Genomic DNA, 20,323 nt, shown 5'->3' on the forward strand with positions numbered 1-20,323 from the left:
AATATCAATTTTTAATCATTTGCCATAAAATGTGTATTACATTGCGAATTTCTAAAAATCAAATTTATTTGATATCAGAAGGACAATCTTCGTATTCAGAATGCAATTTGATATGTCTGATGTGCTCTAATGTCCCACAATAAATACTGTCCAAACGTTCATACCCAATCCCTTAACTTTTCATTACAAATCATTTCTCCAAGACCCCAATGAAAGTTGAGTGCCCCCTGGTGACGTATTTAGTCCATGTTCTTAATAAAAGAGCATACTTATGGTCAAGTTTAGGTTTCTAGGTTTTCTAGATATAGCTTATGTGAAGAAATTTTACTATTTCAGTTGAAAAACTTTGATGGAATTGTCATCGCAGACAAGAAGCTCTTCTCCGTCGTCTTTGAGTGCTATTCCCCAGGGAGATCTGACTTCCTTAGTCAGGATTCCAATATAGTCACCTGTGAGAGAATAGCAGTAGACTGCTGGAACTCCTTGGTAGCTGGAGACGAAGACTTCATCTTGGACAACGCATAATCCTGTAGGGTAGAAATTACCTCCTGGTGGAGTGGCGAAGGTGTGGAGTTTGGTACCTTTGGCGTCGTACACGTGGACGGCTACTTGAGAGCCACCATGATCGCTGACGATAACGTGATCATCTGCGGTGACAGCAATGAAGTATGGATGCAGATTATTGAGTTTGAAGCCAGACACTCGAGTACCGTTTTGATTATGGATACTAATGTACCGATTATTACTTCCGATATACACGCGACCTTTGTTGTCAATGGCTAGACCGTACAACCGGGAGTTTTCACTTTGTGACAGGGTGCCGTTAGGATTCTGAGCACCGAACCTGTGCTTGAAGATTCCGTCCGCATTGAAAACTTTGACGTATGGATTAGTGTCCGTGATGAAATAGTCGCCATTTTGCGCGATTGCCAGGCCAAATGGATACGAACCACCTTGAGGATCGCCGCCACCTGCTCCGCTAGTTTGAATTTGCCGCTTGTTTGTCACATTTCCATCAAAAACTCGAACGTAATGGCCACTGTTGAATGTAGCCACAGCGATTTCATCATTTGTGTCACAAACGATGTATCTTCCCGCGGAGAACTGTCGCGATGCGATAGTCTTTCCTAGAGCCCATTGCTCGTAGGTATTGAGTGAACCGAGAGACCACAGGGCGTTATCAAGATCCTCGCTTGGTATGAAATCAACTTTACTCATAGACTTTCTGACAGCTTTTGGATTAAACGTGGACATTCGATCCATGGTATTAGAGAGTGATGAATACATAGTGGCTACGTCGTGCTCAGAACCGTTCTGTGTAATCTGTTGTGTCATCTCCATTGCAGTATGAAGACGGGCTTTCTGAAATTGCAGACTATCTCTGTGCGCTTCTATCTCCTTTCTTCTTTTTGCTACCAATCTTTTCATTTTCTGTTCGAATTCCAATTCTGCTTTCTTAGCTGCCGTCTTGTAGAGATCGTTGGCTTTCATCTCACTGGCTTCCAATTCTTTCAGCAGTAACTCATCTTCTGCCGTGGCAATATCAATAGCTTTGGGAACGAGTTTCACCTTTTTGAGTAACTCTTGGAGTGTGTCATTTCGTTCATCGGCCGCGCTCTTCAGCTCTGTCTGTTTGTGATCGGGGCGCGGGTGGCCTACAACTGTACAATCTCGGCACATTGGCTCGTCGCATGTCTCGCAGTAGAACCGCAAAACTTCGCCCTTGTGTTTGGGACACATCTCTTGCTCAGGTAGATTGTGCATGGTCAATTTTCCAGTGCGAAGCTCTTCCAGAGTAAGCACGTGGTGATGTTTCAATACTCGCAACGATTTGTGACTCTCCGCACATTTCTCACACAAGAAATCATTGCATTCTACACATCGACCAACAGCCTGATTATCAGAATTATCGCACGAGGTACATGGAATCTTGGCATCTTTCTCGTACAGTTGCTTCATAATTTCATTTCGCTCCTTCAATTTGCTGACGAAAAAGTTAGTCCTGAGTTCCTTGACCCCACCTTTTGGCAACGGAAAGTCTTCGCGACAGGTGGGGCACGAAACTGCGTTCTTGTACTTTGAGCTTTGAGCCCAACTTGTGAGACATTTCAAGCAGAATGTATGAAGACACGGTAGTGCCTTAGGTTTGTCAATAGCGGCATGGCAAATGCCGCACTGAACAAGATCGGCGTTATTAACAGTTCCTTCCAGGTTTAATAGCTTTGAATCGGCCATTTTGTTCGTCTTTGTCCCCGGCCTCGGTCTACGCACATGTAGACGAAACAACAACTCGCGACTCGAGTAGCCTATGTCACGTTTTTAAGTCGGTCAAAGTCTATTTAATAGACTATCAATACTTCACTGCTGTAGGTTTTTGACGTATTATGATATGAAGAGATCAGATGAAAAGCCGATAAACGCTTTTTCCAATCTTTTTGAGTTAAGGCCGTCAACATCTTCCCTATGTTACCTTTTTGGAACAGTGCCCCCAGGCGTGCTCCCTATTTAATTTCACCAAAACAACCTACAGACGAATGGTGGTTCTCCGTGACTTTTTTTTGATACACCATTGAACAAACACGCAATAAATGAGCTTAAAATGAACCAAAAATGCAGTGCAGTCTCATCCCCGGTCTGTATTTGCCATTATCAGAAACAGCACGACATAATCCGACTGATAAAGAGACTGTATAATCCCTGTGACAACATTTTTGCGACACCCTTTAGTGAATGTTATTAATAACTTAAGGGTGCTGTTGAGTGGTCTGTATCATGATGCAATTGTTTCCTCAAGCAAACGCCTGTTCAGTAGCTTCGACATTCGAATCATTGTATAGCATAATTGGGTCAATTAAGATAAGGTGCCAAAAAGATAAAATTGTTACAGAGAAGATAAGATGTGTTTCATGCAATATGATTCATCTGTCTTTCACATGATTATGACTAGGGTGATGTAGGCATATATTATGTTGAATTGCACCACAACTAAGGAAATGCATGATTGCTATATACCGGGTGTCCCAAAAAAGGTTACATGTAGAATTTTGAAAATAATCTAAGTTAATGTTAACAAAATAAATGTCATTTTTATGACATAATCTACGTGCCCTCTACTAGGACCCAGGGGAATGGCAAGTTCACAACTTGCGTACTAAGCGGTCTAAGCCCGCATTCCACACATTCCTGAGCATGCTGTTTACGTGACATAATGCAAAACGGGGTTGGTCACAGCCACTGTGCTTTTGGTAGGGAGTTTGAGTAGGCCCAGCCATATCACGGCTGATGAAGTATTTTAGTCAGATGAACAGAAAATAAAACTCATTCAGATTTATTTCAAGATTTCAGTCAGAAATGTTTAATTTTCTTACAGTAGGCCTATATAACACAGCAGCGATTTCAACTCAACAAAACCCAAACAAAGCCTAAATGCAAAAGATTGTTATTAATTTCACTATGTTGATTAAAGATACAGCGGGCATAAACGCCTTTCTTCTCTATATTCTTTGTTACCACCTTGAATCTAAAGGCTCTAAAACTGATTTATTTTCAGTGTTCAGTATTTTGTTTCTTTTGTGCAATAAGTTCAACCACTAAAAATTAAGAGAAAATGAAGTAATGAAGAATATGAGAACAAAAGTGAGTTTGTGTTCAACTTTCGTTATGCAATATTTTAATGGTTAGCCACTCTTGACGCCCCTGTTATCTTTCGCTCATAAGTTACGTTTCTTTTAAGATACGGAGTTGAAACTTAGCAGTCAATGAAAAGAAGGATGAATAAATGATATCTAAAAAAATGACAGTGTTATGTTGTAACATCACAAAATGCGGTCCAATTTCTACATGTAACCTTTTTATGGGACACCTTGTATTAGCCTACTATTCCTTAGCCACATTGCTAAAAAGGAACACTAAGTGTGTTTTTGTCTATTAAACATGGCAAGACAGTCTTGGTGAAAACTATGCGTCTTTCTGAATGGTGTCAAGGATCCAAGATATGACTACTATACGGTTTGACTACCAGAAAAAAAAATCATGAAATCCTTTATACCCAAATAAATTATAGTAAGCTTGTACGGTCGTTCGAAATATTGACATTTGATCCTGATGTGACAAAAAATAACAAAGATTGTATATTCACATATAAATGCATAAAGTTCATTTTGCATCTGAACAGAATTCTAAATATGTTAACCTATAACCCTTATTTTTCTTACTGTTGTGAAAAGAATAGGCCTATTAGTACGTGTAAATCAATGTTTGTCGGGATGTGTCAACGGTGCACGCCTTTGTTGATGGTGTGTGTGTGGATGTGGATGCGGAGTGGGGTGTGGGGTGCGTGTTTGGTGCGAGCTGAGGGTATTACTACAATGATGCTATCACACAAAACTTCACACATCAGTGGTTTCACAGCAACAAAGATTACTCTAAATTTGTTCCCCATCTAGCCAAATGATGAACTTTGTCTCTGCTCATCCCTTTTTTAAGGGCTTTTTTTAAATTTAAATTGACATCCTTATATCGATTTGTAAGCGCTGGCGCGCTTTTTAGAAGTCATAGTTCATTGAATCTACAGCCGTATGACAAAACAGGCGAAAATAGTAACTTTTTGCAAAATTGCAATTTAAAGAGAATTGACCATTGCTCATTCTAGTGACTCTAGTATATGGACAATATAAGTGTGCTTTTTCATTTAATGACATAAAATTTGAAAAATATTGTAAGGAACACTTGAGGTTTTGACTTTTAAAACCTATTATACATTTTGGTCAAAAAATGTGCTTGGATAGGTAGTTTTCAACATATTTTCCACATTCGCCTTGCTATAACATTGAATTGTGTTATCTGTTGACCTAGTGACTAAAAAGTGTTTTTAGGGGAAGTGTTAGCTTTCGTTAGATATAAAAAAAATTCTGATTAGATGACGGGAACAATTGAGGTTTCGACAAAAACTAATCAAAGAGGCCCATTTTTGAGCTCGAAGCTTCACAGCTCGCTCCTACATTGCTATGCACTCAACCGTGAAGTGTAATCAAAGACTGTGGTGGACACATTCATTGCTTGTTGTTCTCTGCTTGGAAGCTCTTGGGACGAAAATGTGTGCTCAGGTGTATCGAAGTGGAAACTGTGTATTGAGGTGGAAACTGTGCGCATACTGATTTATAAGAGAATCGTTTTGTATAGAAACCTTTCCATATGACTTTTAAGGTATCTATACCATTAAAGAGGAACTTGCCGATAATCGATACTTTGAAGAGGAACTGATCGATACTTTGAAGAGGAACTTGCCGATAATCGATATACTTGGGATCGATTCATCGGTATCATCTCAGAGATTATAGATGGAAAATAAATTAATAAATAGATAAATAAATAAGTTCAAGCATTTCCAGATGAATGGTAAATGCATAGATAGATAGATAAATTAATAAATACAAATAATTATTTGGATTTATTCGGTAGATCGACCAATGGTGGCCCCGCTATTGTAGGCCTACGGTTCGTTAACGCGTTGCTTCGTTGCTACGGACAAACTTTAACACGCGTATACTATACGCGCATGTTCAATACGAGGGCGAACATTTCGTATTACTTTGTAAAATTGTATCACCGTTTGCAATGGTAGGCCTACTGTAACCGCTACACAGATGATTTTCGAAAAATGGTCTAAGTGATCTAATATTTTGGAAGTGATATTAGTTTATCCGTTCGTGGTGACTTTTGATGGAGAGTGGCATGGTAACCGCAACCGCTATAATAATAAATCAAGTGCATTCGTTTATGATAACTTTTGAAACTTCTTTTGTGATGACTTTCCGAAGATTTTGAATTCAAGGTAAGCCTAGGCATATATTGGAAAGTAATTTGAGTTTATTCGTTTGTCATGTTGTGATGAATTTTGATGGGGAGTGTGGGGCATTATAGCATGATAACCGTAACCGCTATAATATCTCAACAATGGCGTAGATTTCTTTTTGACATTGGGGGGGAGGGATGAAATCATTTCTTGAAGTAGGCATATTAATAGTGAATCCGGCATCTTTTGGCAACATTAACAATGGCGTAGATTTCTTTTGACATGGGGGAAGGGTCCGTTTAAATCAATTTTTTGCAATAGGCCGACAGTGAAGCCAGCATCTTGGCGACAGAATAATTTATGACAAGCTAATTAGGCCGACTGGTGAATTATATTGTGCAAAAGTGGAACAAATTCGCACGAAGACCGCACAAATTGGCACTTTTTAGTTTGGCCAAAAATGACGTTAATTTTGTCAGAACCCCACATCTATTATACATGTGTCACCTTGGGGTGATTGTACGGACCATTGACCTTATCAAAATATTGAGGGGATATCCCCTACCCCACAACCGGAATTTACGCCTATGTAACCTTCTTGAAACACAATGTTGCTAATATGCCTACTAGCCCTACTTGATGAAACAGAAACAAATATAAAAGAACGAACGAACGAAAGAAAGAAAGAAACCCACATACATGCGTCAACATGGAGGTGATTCAGTAGACCATGCCCTTATCAAAATATTGAGGAATTTATTAGGCCTACTCACCCCTGGATTTATGCCTGTAAAGAAAGAAGAAGGAAGGAAGGAATAAAGGAAGGAAGGAGGGAAGGAAGGAGGGACGGAAAGAGGGAAGGAAAGATGGAAAGAAATAGGGAAGGAAAGAGGAAAGAAAGAAAGAAAGAAAGAAAGAAAGAAAGAAAGAAAGAAAGAAAGAAAGAAAGAAAGAAAGAAAGAAAGAAAGAAAGAAAAGAAAGAAAGAAAAAAAAAGAAAAGAGAAACCACGGGAAAGCAAGAAAGAGAAAGGGAGAGAGAAACGAAAAGAAAGAAAGGGAAAGACAAAGAAAAAATAGACAGACAGAAAGAAAGAAAGAGAGAGAGAGAGAAAGAAAGTGAACAAGCAAGAAAAAGAAAGAGAGAAATGGAACGCAGGAAAGGGAGAGAGAGAAACTGAAAGAAAAAAGGGAAAGGAAGTCGTTTGCAAAGTAGTGGCAACAAATGGTAGGCCTACCAAATCACTAACCGCGTAATAATAGCTAATAATAAATTGAGCTGTTAAAAGCGATACCAATTGCCATGATTACCATTTCCATGGTTTATACTAACCGGTCCCGTTTACTAACCGCTCCCATTTACTCATCTAGCGGGTACCCGCTTGTATTGATGAAACTATGGTCAAAAGTAGCACAATATTTCTTATTCAGTTGAGAGAAATGTATAATCGATTTTTGCATATGAATAATTGCAAAAGATCCGGATCAATCCAACTTAGCCCGTGATGCCACTTTACGCATGCATTTCGTAACTAATGCGCGTTTTAACGGTTCACATGTTGCTTGTTTGGTCCAATTACGGGATAGAAATGACGCACCTAAATTGGCTTCAAATAGTGTCGATTGGGAAATTACGTGCCCGAGGGCAACCACTTTGATCATGTAACGGTCACCTTATGAATATCATCTTCGATTACTGCTAGTAATTTAGTCAATATTGGAATGATGTGTCCGTAGCCCGGTCACCGGATACTGGAAAGCATTTTATCACCCAACGCACAGCGACAACGCCTGGTAAATAATTTGTACAGACAGGGAAACAAAATCAATACACGTGCATCTTCTATGCACGTAGATACACGTGTATTGATTTTCAGACGATGAGATAATAATTCTGCTTGACAAATAAGCTCTTTTACAAACTACTAGTTGTTTTAAAGTAGGTTGTTTTAAAAATCATAAGTTGATTTGAAACAAGTATTTGAACAATATCGCAAGTTAATCAAAAGGAGATTCTTAAACAAAATACACTCTTGTTTCAAAATTGTCATTTCAACGGTTTTGCTTCAACGTAACATAAATATGATCAAGGAAGAGTTGTTTTAAATTTTACGGTACTAATAAGCTACATGTAGGTTTTGGTATTAATTGGCGGTAAAGACCCCCAGTTGGACTCGCAACTCGCATCTCAGGTATTTGCGCCCCTAACAATCCAGCTCTTCAGGACCCTATGCACTTCCCCTCCAGTTATTTGAAACCATAAATTCCTGCAAACAAAAATAATAGTTCACTCCAAAGGTACATTTTTTATAGTTCAAGATCTAAATTGTCTGATTCTCTAGCTTCACAAGATTTATACATGATCAAGATTTTGATACAGCCTGTATGTAGCTTTTGGTATATATATATGTGGCGGTAAAGACTTCTTAGGCGCGGATCTCCAACAGGTTTGTAGTACGCCACCAGGTTGAGCATGCTCCAGCTCTTCAGGGCCCACATGCAATTCTAAATAAATTCTTCCAAACAAAAATAATATCCCCCCCCCCCCAAGCTAAAATTTTGAGTAAATTTTCAGTTCATCATCTAAGCTGTCTAATTTCAGAAGATTACATGATCAAGGGAATTTATTCCAATGTCGAAAATATTAAATTAAAGTTATTTTTACATCACTTCAAAAATGCTACGTTTTGATACAAAATACGGAATATTAACTTCTCGTTACCACTTAGGTTATAGGCAATGTATCTGCTGCTGAAAACTATTAGAAACAAAATAAATTAGCTCTTATTTTGCCAGTAACTAAAAGTCAATGTTAGGCAATTTAGACTCATTTCCCTTGATCTTGATCCTTTTTTGCACTCAAGAATCAATTCTTTTAGCTTCTAGTATTATAGTATACCACCATCACTCTCTAAGTCTGCTCAAAAATACTATACTGTATGAGTTTCTTGTATGATAAATATTAGGAGAAGAAAGTCCAAACTGTTATGGTGCATGTCCATCTTAATAATAATTCGGTTCGTATTTTTCATTCACTGCATTTTGAATGACAAAAACTTTCTGCAAATTCTAGAAATTAATAAATTCGCTTCACGTAATGAGCAAGTCGTATTTGATTGGTCAGTTTTACCTCCGCGTAATGAACGTTGAGTGCCCCAGTGGTGCGGTATTTGGTCCATGCTCTTAATAAAATAGCATAATTATTGTCAAGTTTAGGTTTTCTAGATAGGGTCTCTAGATATAGTTTATGTGAACAAATGTTCCTATTTCAGTTGAAATACTTTGATAGAATTTTTGTCGCAGACAAGAAGCTCTTCTCCGTCGTCTTTGAGTGCTATTCCCCAGGGCGATGTAACTTCCTTTGTCAGAATTCCAATATAGTCACCTGTGAGAGAGTATCGGTAGACTGCTGAGGATTCTGTGTAGTTGGCAACGAAGACTTCATCTTGGACAACGCATATTCCCGTTGGGTAGAAGTTACCTAGTACTCCTGGTGGAGTGGCGAAGGTGTGGAGTTTAGTGCCGTTTGTGTCGTACACATGGACGGCAAGTTGCTGGTAATAATGATCGCTGACAATGATGTGATCATCTGTAGTGATAGCAATGAAGTATGGACGCAGTTGGACGCTGAAACTAGATATGCGTGTACCGTCTTGATTATGGATACTAATGTACTGAACAGAACTTCCGACATACACACGACCCTTAGTGTCAATAGCTAGCCCGTACAACTGGGAATTCTCACTTTGTGACATGGTGCCGTTAGGATTCTGAGCACCAAACTTTTGCTTGAAACTTCCCTGCGCGTTGAAAATCTTAACATAGGGATTTTCGTCCGTCATGAAATAGTCGCCATTTTGGGCGATTGCCAGGCCCCATGGATACGATCTGCCTCGAGGATCGCTGCCACCTGCACCACTGGTTTGGATTTGCCGCTTGTTTGTGCCATTTTCTTCAAAAACTCGAACATAATGGCCGCTGTTGTATGTAGCCACTACAATTTCATCATTTTTGTCAAAAACGATGTATCTCCCAGAAGTGTATTGTCCTGATGCGACAGTCTTTACTAGGGTCCATTGTTCGTAGGTATTGATTTCACCGAGAGAACTCATCCCGTTGTCAAGATTCTTGCTGGGTATGAATTCAACTTTACCCACAGACTTTCTGACAGCTTTTGGATTCAACTTAGACATGTGTTGCATGGTACTGGAGAGCGAAGAATACAGTATAGCTACATCATGCTCGGAACCATTCTGCGTAATCTGTTGTGTCATATCCAATGAGGTGCAAAGACGCGCTTTCTGAAAGTGCAGGCCATCACTGTGCGCTTCTATCTCCTTGATTCGTTTTGCCTCCAACTCTTTAATTTTCTGTGTGAATTCCGTTTCGTCTCGTTTCATTTTCTCTATGAATTCCGATTCTGCTTTTTTAGCCGTTTCCTTGTAGAGACTGATAGCTTTCTTCACATTGTCGCCCAGTACTTCAGCGGTTTTCTCATTCTCCGTAGTCGCGGTATCAATAGCTTTAGGAATGAGTCCAACTTGCTTGAATAACTCTTGGAGTTTATCATTTCTCTCTTCAGCCGCAGTCTTCAGGTCTATCTGTTTATGATCGGGAAGCGGGTGGTCTAAGACGGTACAAGCTCGGCACATTGGCTCGTCGCATGTCTCACAGTAGAAATACAAGACTTCACGCGTGTGCTTAGGACACATCTCCTGTTCAGGCAGATTATGCATAGTCAATTTTCCTGTGCGAAGCTCTTCCAATGTAAGCACGTGGTGATGTTTCAGTATGCGCAACGACTTGTGAATATCCATGCATTTCTTACACAAAAAATCGTTGCATTCTACACAGCGACCAACAGCCTGATTATCAGAATTATCGCACGAGGTACATGGAATCTTGGCATCTTTCTCGTGCAGTTTTCTCATAATCTCATTGCGTTCTTTCAATTTGCTGACAAAAAAATTAGTTCTGAGTTCCTTCACCCCACCTTTTGGTAATGGAAAGTCCTCGCGACAGGTGGGGCACGATACCGCGTCCTTGTACTTATCCGGGTGTTTCTTTGCCGAGCTTTGAGCCCAACTGGTGAGACATTTCAAGCAAAAGGTATGAAGACATGGTAGTGCCTTAGGTTTGTCAATAGCGGCATGGCAAATGCTGCACTGAACAAGATCGGCGTTACTAACAGTTCCTTCGAGGTTTAGTAGCTTTGAATCGGCCATTGTGTCTATTTCCTGAGTCTATATATCCCCGATCTCTACATACATGTACACGAAATAACAACTCGAATAGTGTATGCAATTCGATTCGGTGCAAAGTCTATGATTTTACCAGCTGGATTCTACTATCAAGATCTCACTAGTTTTTTGATGCATTTCAATACGAACCAAATAATATCCGGATTAAATCAGTCAAGATTATCGCGTGAAAGAGCTCCTTATCGCGTGATGCCGCAAACGTCCTGCTGTAACGCCACCGGTTTTTTTAATCGGTTCCTAGCATATGTTGCTTGTTTGGATCACTTTATTATAATATATACAACGCAACTAAATTGGATTCGAATTATTGTAGATTCGGAATTACGTGTCTAGGGATAGTCCCTTTGATCATGCAACACTCGCAACAGTCACCTTATGAACTCCGTGCGCAGCAATCATGAACATCATATCCGATGATATCCGGTAACTGCTGATATAGAATTGAGTCAATATTGCATGAGTAAGCTATAACAGTAGTGCTCGTCCTTTTTAATATCATGTAATATTTTTTAATATCTTGGCTTATATAATATTGGCTTATAATTTTCGATCATCAAATGTTTGATACCAAACGTCATCAAAATGTGAAATGTTTTGAACAATTTGAAGAAATATAATGAATTATGTGAATATTAGAGAAAAACGGGGTCATTCGATTAAAGGTTATCAGAAATGTGTTAACAATTTTGAAAAAAAGGATCTATTGGTGTCAGTAAAACAAAAAACAAATAAAGAGGTCATTGGTAGATGGGGGTCAATGTGGCCCCACATCCAGGCATCCGTTTATAATGAAAGCATTCCGGAGCCTTCCCAACCTTGTAATCATACCTGGCACAATCTGGAAGATAAGCACATAAAGAAAATGTACGAGTTGCTTTTTTGTAAGTTGATTATTTTTGAACATGGCCAGATGACAAGGTTGGGTCCCAAATTTACAGAAAGTCAGCGTCAATAAAATTTCGACCCCCTATACTAAATGTATGCCACCACCACCGATAGGCGTACACCTTATATACCCCCTATTAAAAGGGCATTTCGTGATCCACAGCATCATCCCTCCACTTTGTTCAAAAAAGTTGAGATTTTTATATCGCTGGAAACCTCTGGCTACATAATGTTTATGTACAAAAAAATTCTTGCAGATAAATTCGTTTAGCAAAGATATCGTGCAATTTGAATTTCGTTCTGGTATAACAGAACGAAATCACAACACATTGTCAACGGAGCAGTGTAATACCGTACACATAATCATGCATAATGGTGCTAAAAATATCTGCGCTGTTTTTCAAACTTCAAACAGTTGGTCAGTTGGATGGCATCACAAGAACAAACGAATGCCACGTCATTGACTCCTGCATTTCATTTTCAACTTTATCAAGCTAAAAACATCAATAACAACATAATAATGTTAATCAAATACGGTTATAGGTAGGTGAAAAAGTTCAAGTTGGTGACCACTCTCTGGCTAGTAAGGTTTGACGATTGATTCGACTTCTATGGACCATTTGGAAAAAAATAGCCACCATGTCCCTCGAGAAAATCCCGGCATTTTTCGCTAGAGGCCAAAATCCAAAATGGCCGCCGGCACCATTTTGAAAATTTAAGTTTTAAACCAAAGCACCTATAATCATGCACAAAGACACTTTTGTCGAGTACAAGGATTCCGATTCTGACATTAGTTTGACATTACGGCATCAATTTCACCCAGAAATCCAAGATGGTGACCGGCACCATCTTGACAAATTTAGTTTTGAACAAGAGGACCTAAAATCGTGTACAAAGACACTTTTTGGATAAGTCGACCACAAGGATTTCAAATTTGACATTACTTTGACATTACGAACTCATATTTACCCAGAAATCCAAGATGGTGGCCGCCGACGCCATCTTGAAAAAAATAAGTTTTGAACCAGATTACCTAAAATCGTGTACAAAGACACTTTTCCGGTAAGTCGACCCCAAGAAATCCGAATCTGACATTAATTTGACGTTATAGCATAATTTTTGCCCAGAAATCCAAGATGGCCCCTATTTGGTAAGGCGTAAATGTGATTTTTGAATGAGAGCAGAAGCATAAGTGTGTCATTTCCGCCTTATCTGGGGTTCATGTCCCTTATATGGGGTTTAGACGGCCTTATCCTGGGTTTACGTTCCTTACCTGTGGCTAAGATGCATTAACCTTAGCATATCGCAGTCTAAACCCCAGATAAGGCATCTGAACCCCAGATAATGCGCCGTAACCCCCGATAAGGGACGTAGACCGCCGATAAAGCAGTCCAAACGCCAAATAAGGCGCTTTAACCCTAAATGAGGAACATAAACCTAAGATAAGGCATCTAAACCCCACATAAGGTGCCTTAACTCTAGATAAGGGTCGTTAACCCCAGATAAGGGTCGTAAACCTCAGATAAGACATCTAAACCCAAGATAAGGCGCCTTAACCCCAGATAAGAGATGTAAACTCAGATATGGTAGTCTAAACCCCCGATAAGGCGCCGTAACCCCAAATAAGGGACGTACACATCAGATAAACCAGTCCCAACCCCAAATAAGGCGCCTTAACCCTAAATAAGGAACATAAACCTAAGATAAGAGAAGTTAACCCCAGACGGCGCCTTATCTGGGGTTTAGACTGCCATATCTGAGTTTACGTCTCTTATCTGGGGTTAAGGCGCCTTATTTTGGGTTTAGATGTCTTATCTGGGGTTAACAACCCTTATCTAGAGTTAAGGCACCTTATGTGGGGTTTAGATGCCTTTTCTGGGGTTTATATTCCTTATTTAGGGTTAAGGCGCCTTATTTTGGGGTTTAGACTGCTTTATCTGGGGGTCTACGTCGCTTATCTGGGGTTACGGCGCATTATCTGGGGTTTATATGCCTTATCTGGGTTTAGACTGCGATATGCTAAGGTTAAGGCACCTTAGCCACAGGTAAGTAACGTAAACCCAGGATAAGGCCGTCTAAACCACAGATAAGGCGCCTTATCCCTAGATAAGGGATGTAAACCCAAGATAAGGCTGTTTAAACCCCATATAAGAGACATGAACGCCAGATAAGGCGGAAATGACTCACTTATGCTTCTGCTCTCATTCAAAAATCACATTTACGCTCTACCAAATGGGGGCCATCTTGGATTTCTGGGCAAAAATTAGTTTGTAACGTCAAATTAATGTCAGATTCGGATTTCTTGGGGTCGACTTACCGGAAAAAGTGTCTTTGTACACGATTTTAGGTAATCTGGTTCAAAACTTATTTTTTTCAAGATATGCCGGCGGCCACCATCTTGGATTTCTGGGTAAATATGAGTTCGTAATGTCAAAGTAATGTCAAATTTGAAATCCTTGTGGTCGACTTATCAAAAAAAGTGTCTTTGTACACGATTTTAGGTCCTCTTGTTCAAAACTAAATTTTTATAGATGGTGCCGGCCACCATCTTGGATTTCTGGGTAAAAATGATGCCGTAATGTCAAACTAATGCCAGAATCGGAATCCTTGTACTCGACATATCCGAAAAAGTGTCTTTGTGCATGATTATAGGTGCTCTGGTTCAAAACTTAAATTTTCAAAATGGTGGCGGCGGCCATTTTGATTTTGGCCTCTAGCGAAAAATGCCGGGATTTTCGCGAGGGACATGGTGGCTATTTTTTGTTCTAAATGGTCCATAGAAGTCGAATCAATCGTCAAACCTTACTAGCCAGAGAGTGGTCACCGAATTGAACTTTTTCACCTAACTATTATTTAAAAAAACTGCTACGCGAGAATTTCTTACAAGCTTACACGTAAACATAAAAAACAAAATTTAAAGATTATTAAATACAGTAATGCCAATGCTTTTCAATAATAGGACTTTGCTTCGTAATGTTTTAAAATTACTCTACTTTCTCCAAATGTCTAACTTTACTTTTAATTATACTTTTTACAAGTTTTCCCACAGACTTCGAATCAAAAAAAGCGTTATCCAATTCATTCCCTTACATTACAATGTTATCAATGTTAATTTTTCTATCATACACACGAATAGTGCTATTTGGATCAAACCGACCATGCCAGAAGAAAACACTTTTTACACAGTTTTTAATATTTGAATAAAAACATTTGACCTATGAAAGAACATGTTGGACCAAAATTTAAACTTTTCAGGCAGTGGCGTATAACATGGAAATAAAAAAGCTTACCCATTTATAAATTATATTATGTGTATAGGTAAGCTGATACAGCAGAAGCACAGACTACTACATCGGAGATTGAAGATAATCACATTGGCCCTTCGTGCACAACAATGTAAGCTTTTTCATGGAAGTTATAGTCACTGACATTGGCAATTACAGCATCTGGGATGCCATTCTGCAAAACAAATTCGTCCATATCACTTCATTCATTCGCTCGCCACCGCACGAAATCGCAAAAGAAAGATGGCGGCTGAGCAGTCCAGGGAAACGCTTCGATTTGATCACGTGCACGTACCATCGCGTTGTGATTGGTTTAATGTTTAAGTCTTTCGAAAGATTTAAAAATAGATTTTCTTTTTCCCGAGAAAATGTAAATCAAACCAAGTCTCAACTAAGATTTAAATTTTAAGTCTTTGTAATTTAGAGTGTATATGATCGCGCGTCAGAAACCCACACACAGGCGTCAACATGGGGGGGTGATTGTATGGACCCCCCCTTGTAAAATATTGGAGGATTTATCCCACCATCCCCCGGATCTACGCCTATATTCAGGGTTGCTCTAAGAAAACTCAATTAAACAGAATTTCTGCAAATTGGCAAAAACTGGCTTGAAATAACCGAACATTATTTACATATGTGACCTGGCAGCACAAACGAGCCGTAAATTCCCTAAATTGTATTCTGAGTTATGGTGTAAAATGTGTACGAAGGTCGTATCCATCGGTCACTTATTTGGATAGTCACAACACCAATCAATAATCCTATTATTGAAGTGGATAATAAGAACTTTTAATAGCTCTGGTCTTTGTTTGCTTTTGCTAAATCCTTTTCAAGTGGTGGGTTATTTGTATAGGTATGCATAACCAACAATTAACAATGAGAGAACCTTCTTAAACCTCGTTGACTTGGGGATGATTTGAAATGACCGCCAATTATGACTGCTTGATATTTATTGCCAGCAATATGGAAAAAGAGACACACATAGAAACTAAAAAGCTATAATTTTGTTGAAGGAGCAAAGTTTAACTAACCATAACTCCGCTTCTGGATATCGTTTGAAGTCAAATGATATACCATTTTTAAGTTTATGATAGTTAGGGGAAAAAGTTCATTTTGGTGACCACTCTCTGGCTAGTAAGGTTTGACGATTGATTCGACTTCTATGGACCATTTAGAAAAAAAAAAATAGCCACCATGTCCCTCGCGAAAATCCCGGCATTTTTCGCTAGAGGCCAAAATCCAAAATGGCCGCCGCCACCATTTTGAAAATCTAAGTTTTGAACCAGAGCACCTATAATCATGCACAAAGACACTTTTTCGGATATGTCGAGTACAAGGATTCCGATTCTGACATTAGTTTGACATTACGGTATCATTTTCACCCAGAAATCCAAGATGGTGGCCGGCACCATCTTGAAAAATTTAGTTTTGAACAAGAGGACCTAAAATGGTGTACAAAGACACTTTTTTGGATAAGTCGACCACAAGGATTTCAAATTTGACATTACTTTGAGATTACGAACTCATATTTACCCAGAAATCCAAGATGGTGGCCATTGCCGGCGCCATCTTGAAAAAATAAGTTTTGAACCAGATTACCTAAAATCGTGTACAAAGACACTTTTTCCGGTAAGTCGACCTCAAGAAATCCGAATCTGACATTAATTTGACGTTACAAAATAATTTTTGCCCAGAAATCCAAGATGGCCCCCATTTGGTAGAGCGTAAATGTGATTTTTGAATGAGAGTAGAAGCATAAGTGTGTCATTTCCGCCTTATTCTGGGGTTCATGTCTCTTATATGGGGTTTAAACTGCCTTATCTTGGGTTTACATCCCATATCTAGGGATAAGGCGCCTTATCTGTGGTTTAGACGGCCTTATCCTGGGTTTACGTTCCTTACCTGTGGCTAAGATGCCTTAACCTTAGCATATCGCAGTCTAAACCCAGATAAGGCAAATAAACCCGTAATGTGATTTTTGAATGAGAGCAGAAGCATAAGTGTGTCATTTCCGCCTTATCTGGGGTTCATGTCCCTTACATGGGGTTCAAACTGCCTTATCTTGGGTTTACATCCCTTATCTAGGGATAAGGCGCCTTACCTGTGGTTTAGACGGCCTTATCCAGGGTTTACGTTCCTTACCTGTGGCTAAGATGCCTTAACCTTAGCATATCGCAGTCTAAACCCAGATAAGGCATCTAAACCCCAGATAATGCGCCGTAACCCCAGATAAGGGACGTAGACCGCCGACAAAGCAGTCCAAACCCCAAATAAGACGCTTTAACCCTATATGAGGAACATAAACCTAAGATAAGGCATCTAAACCCCACATAAGGTGCCCTAACTCTACATAAGGGTCGTTAACCCCAGATAAGGGTCGTAAACCTCAGATAAGACATCTAAACCCAAGATAAGGCGCCTTAACCCCAGATAAGAGACGTAAACTCAGATATGGCAGTCTAAACCCCCCATAAGGCGCCGTAACCCCAGATAAGGGACGTACACCTCAGATAAACCAGTCCCAATCTCAAATAAGGCGCCTTAACCCTAAATAAGGAACATAAACCTAAGATAAGAGAAGTAACCCCCAGACGGCGCCTTATCTGGGGTTTAGACTGCCATATCTGAGTTTACGTCTCTTATCTGGGGTTAAGGCGCCTTATTTTGGGTTTAGATGCCCTATCTGAGGTCTACGACCCTTATCTGGGGTTAACAACCCTTATCTAGAGTTAAGGCACCTTATGTGGGGTTTAGATGCCTTTTCTGGGGTTTATGTTCCTTATTTAGGGTTAAGGCGCCTTATTTGGGGTTTAGACTGCTTTATCTGGAGTCTACGTCGCTTATCTGGGGTTACGGCGGATTATCTGGGGTTTGGGGTTTATATGCCTTATCTGGGTTTAGACTGCGATATGCTAAGGTTAAGGCATCTTAGCCACAGGTAAGGAACGTAAACCCAGGATAAGGCCGTCTAAACCACAGATAAGGCGCCTTATCCCTAGATATGGGATGTAAACCCAAGATAAGGCAGTTTAAACCCCATATAAGAGACATGAACCCCAGAATAAGGCGGAAATGACACACTTATGCTTCTACTCTCATTCAAAAATCACATTTACGCTCTACCAAATGGGGGCCATCTTGGATTTCTGGGCAAAAATTATTTTGTAACGTCAAAGTAATGTCAAATTTGAAATCCTTGTGGTCGACTTATCCAAAAAAGTGTCTTTGTACACGATTTTAGGTCCTCTTGTTCAAAACTAAATTTTTCAAGATGGTGCCGGCCACCATCTTGGATTTCTGGGTGAAAATGATGCCGTAATGTCAAACTAATGTCAGAATCGGAATCCTTGTACTCGACATATCCGAAAAAGTGTCTTTGTGCATGATTATAGGTGCTCTGGTTCAAAACTTAGATTTTCAAAATGGTGGCGGCGGCCATTTTGGATTTTGGCCTCTAGCGAAAAATGCCGGGATTTTCGCGAGGGACATGGTGGCTATTTTTTTTCTAAATGGTCCATAGAAGTTGAATCAATCGTCAAACCTTACTAGCCAGAGAGTGGTCACCAAAGTGAACTTTTTCCCCTAACTATGATGTTTATTTTTAAACACGAAATAAAACAAAATTGACCGGGGGAGGAATTTACGGCTCATTCGCCGTGGACGGTCACATATTATCTGGCTTTATATTAGTTCTTTGTTTCAATTTAAGTTCTTGAACAAAATAGACAAAAAACCGAATCGTTACGATTAATTTTTAATCAAAATAACGATTGTTTAACAAAATAGCTCTTTAGCAATTACTAGTTGTTTCAAGGTAAACTCTTTAAAAAATCAAAAATCACAAGCTGCTTGGCAAGTTGGGAAAATGCCATTTTGTCTCAAAGTAACGGGGGTGTTTCAAAGTAACATAAACACGATTAAATAAAAAATCCCTTTAAAAGGGAAGGCCAGCCTCAATGCAGAAGAGGTCTTGTAAATAGTTTGGGTCACCGTGAAAGGCATTTTTAGGATCACGCTTACATCCATGTTACATGACAGTTCACCAAACCATCAATGGTGAGAACATGCACACTGAAACAGCAAAAAGCATCAACTCCTATAACTCCTGTCAACTCTTTAATTCATTACTCCAAATTGGTCTGTATTTTTGTCTTTACTGCTTTTTTACCCATGCTTATTATTAAAATTAAGAAATACACTGCAGTTGTTAGTTAATTCGCTATGTAAACTCAATTTACATGCACATTTTATTTTAAAATGATTTTATATTATTTCGCAATGTATAGTTTACTATAAAGTAGATAGTGGCAAGCACATGATAAAGGACTGATCATTCACTACAATCTTCACTTTTAAACTGTATTTTTTGAATGTGTTGATTGTTAGTCCGAAACTCCTGCAAAGCTATGGACATGGCATCTTACCTACTCCATTCTGTAATAGTCTGCATTGTGTGTTTTCTCAGTCTTCAATCATTTTGTTGAATGTAATTTTATGAATCAAATAAAAAGATAGAAAGTGGCCTCACTTTAGTTATGTGTCATTTTACAGTATTTATAATTTATAAAGACAATAATTTATTTATTTTCTATAAGTGCATGCCAAAATATGGGATACATTGTTCAATATTATAGCTAACCCCTAAAAGCTTTTATTTTCCATCGGATTTTTCCCGTTGAAAAGACAAAACTAATGTTAAAGATAGCAATACTATCATCAATAACATTGAGTCAATTTTATCCATAAAACGATACAGGATAGGATAGATAATTACTTTGACTTCAATGTGGTCCATATAATGAAGATTTTGATTCTACAACATTATTAGATCTGTTATCAACATCAATTATGCACTCACAGGCAACCAAACATCATGCTATGCTCAGTAGTCCACTGATATGACCTTGTTCCAGTGATCATTCCCTCTAATTACTAATTGTTGACCATGTCATTTGTTTGATATGCTGATTGCTGAACAAGTTTATGTTCATATGTGTAGGTCTAACCTATGATAACTTTTTAAGTCATAATTAATTCAAACATAACTTTGGCAATACTCAATCGTTTTCGTTCGTTGAAACGGCAAAACATACTTTCTTTT

At 39.0% G+C, this 20,323-nt stretch overlaps 2 protein-coding genes across 2 annotated transcripts; both read right to left on the minus strand.

Annotated features, from left to right (window-relative positions):
• Window positions 1–327: 327 nt before the first annotated feature.
• Window positions 328–2,235, minus strand: LOC140167809 (E3 ubiquitin-protein ligase TRIM45-like). Its single transcript, XM_072191102.1, has one exon. The coding sequence runs from the start codon at window positions 2,233–2,235 to the stop codon at window positions 328–330; it is 1,908 nt and encodes a 635-aa protein (XP_072047203.1).
• A 5,676-nt stretch (window positions 2,236–7,911) lies between these two features.
• On the minus strand, window positions 7,912–11,313 carry LOC140168617 (E3 ubiquitin-protein ligase TRIM45-like). The gene has a single exon (XM_072192021.1). It carries the CDS (start codon window positions 11,015–11,017, stop codon window positions 9,056–9,058), a length of 1,962 nt encoding a protein of 653 aa, XP_072048122.1. The 5' UTR covers window positions 11,018–11,313; the 3' UTR covers window positions 7,912–9,055.
• Window positions 11,314–20,323: the final 9,010 nt, after the last annotated feature.

The sequence above is a fragment of the Amphiura filiformis genome, chromosome 13 (genome assembly GCF_039555335.1).
Source record: "Amphiura filiformis chromosome 13, Afil_fr2py, whole genome shotgun sequence".
NCBI lineage: Eukaryota > Metazoa > Echinodermata > Ophiuroidea > Amphilepidida > Amphiuridae > Amphiura > Amphiura filiformis.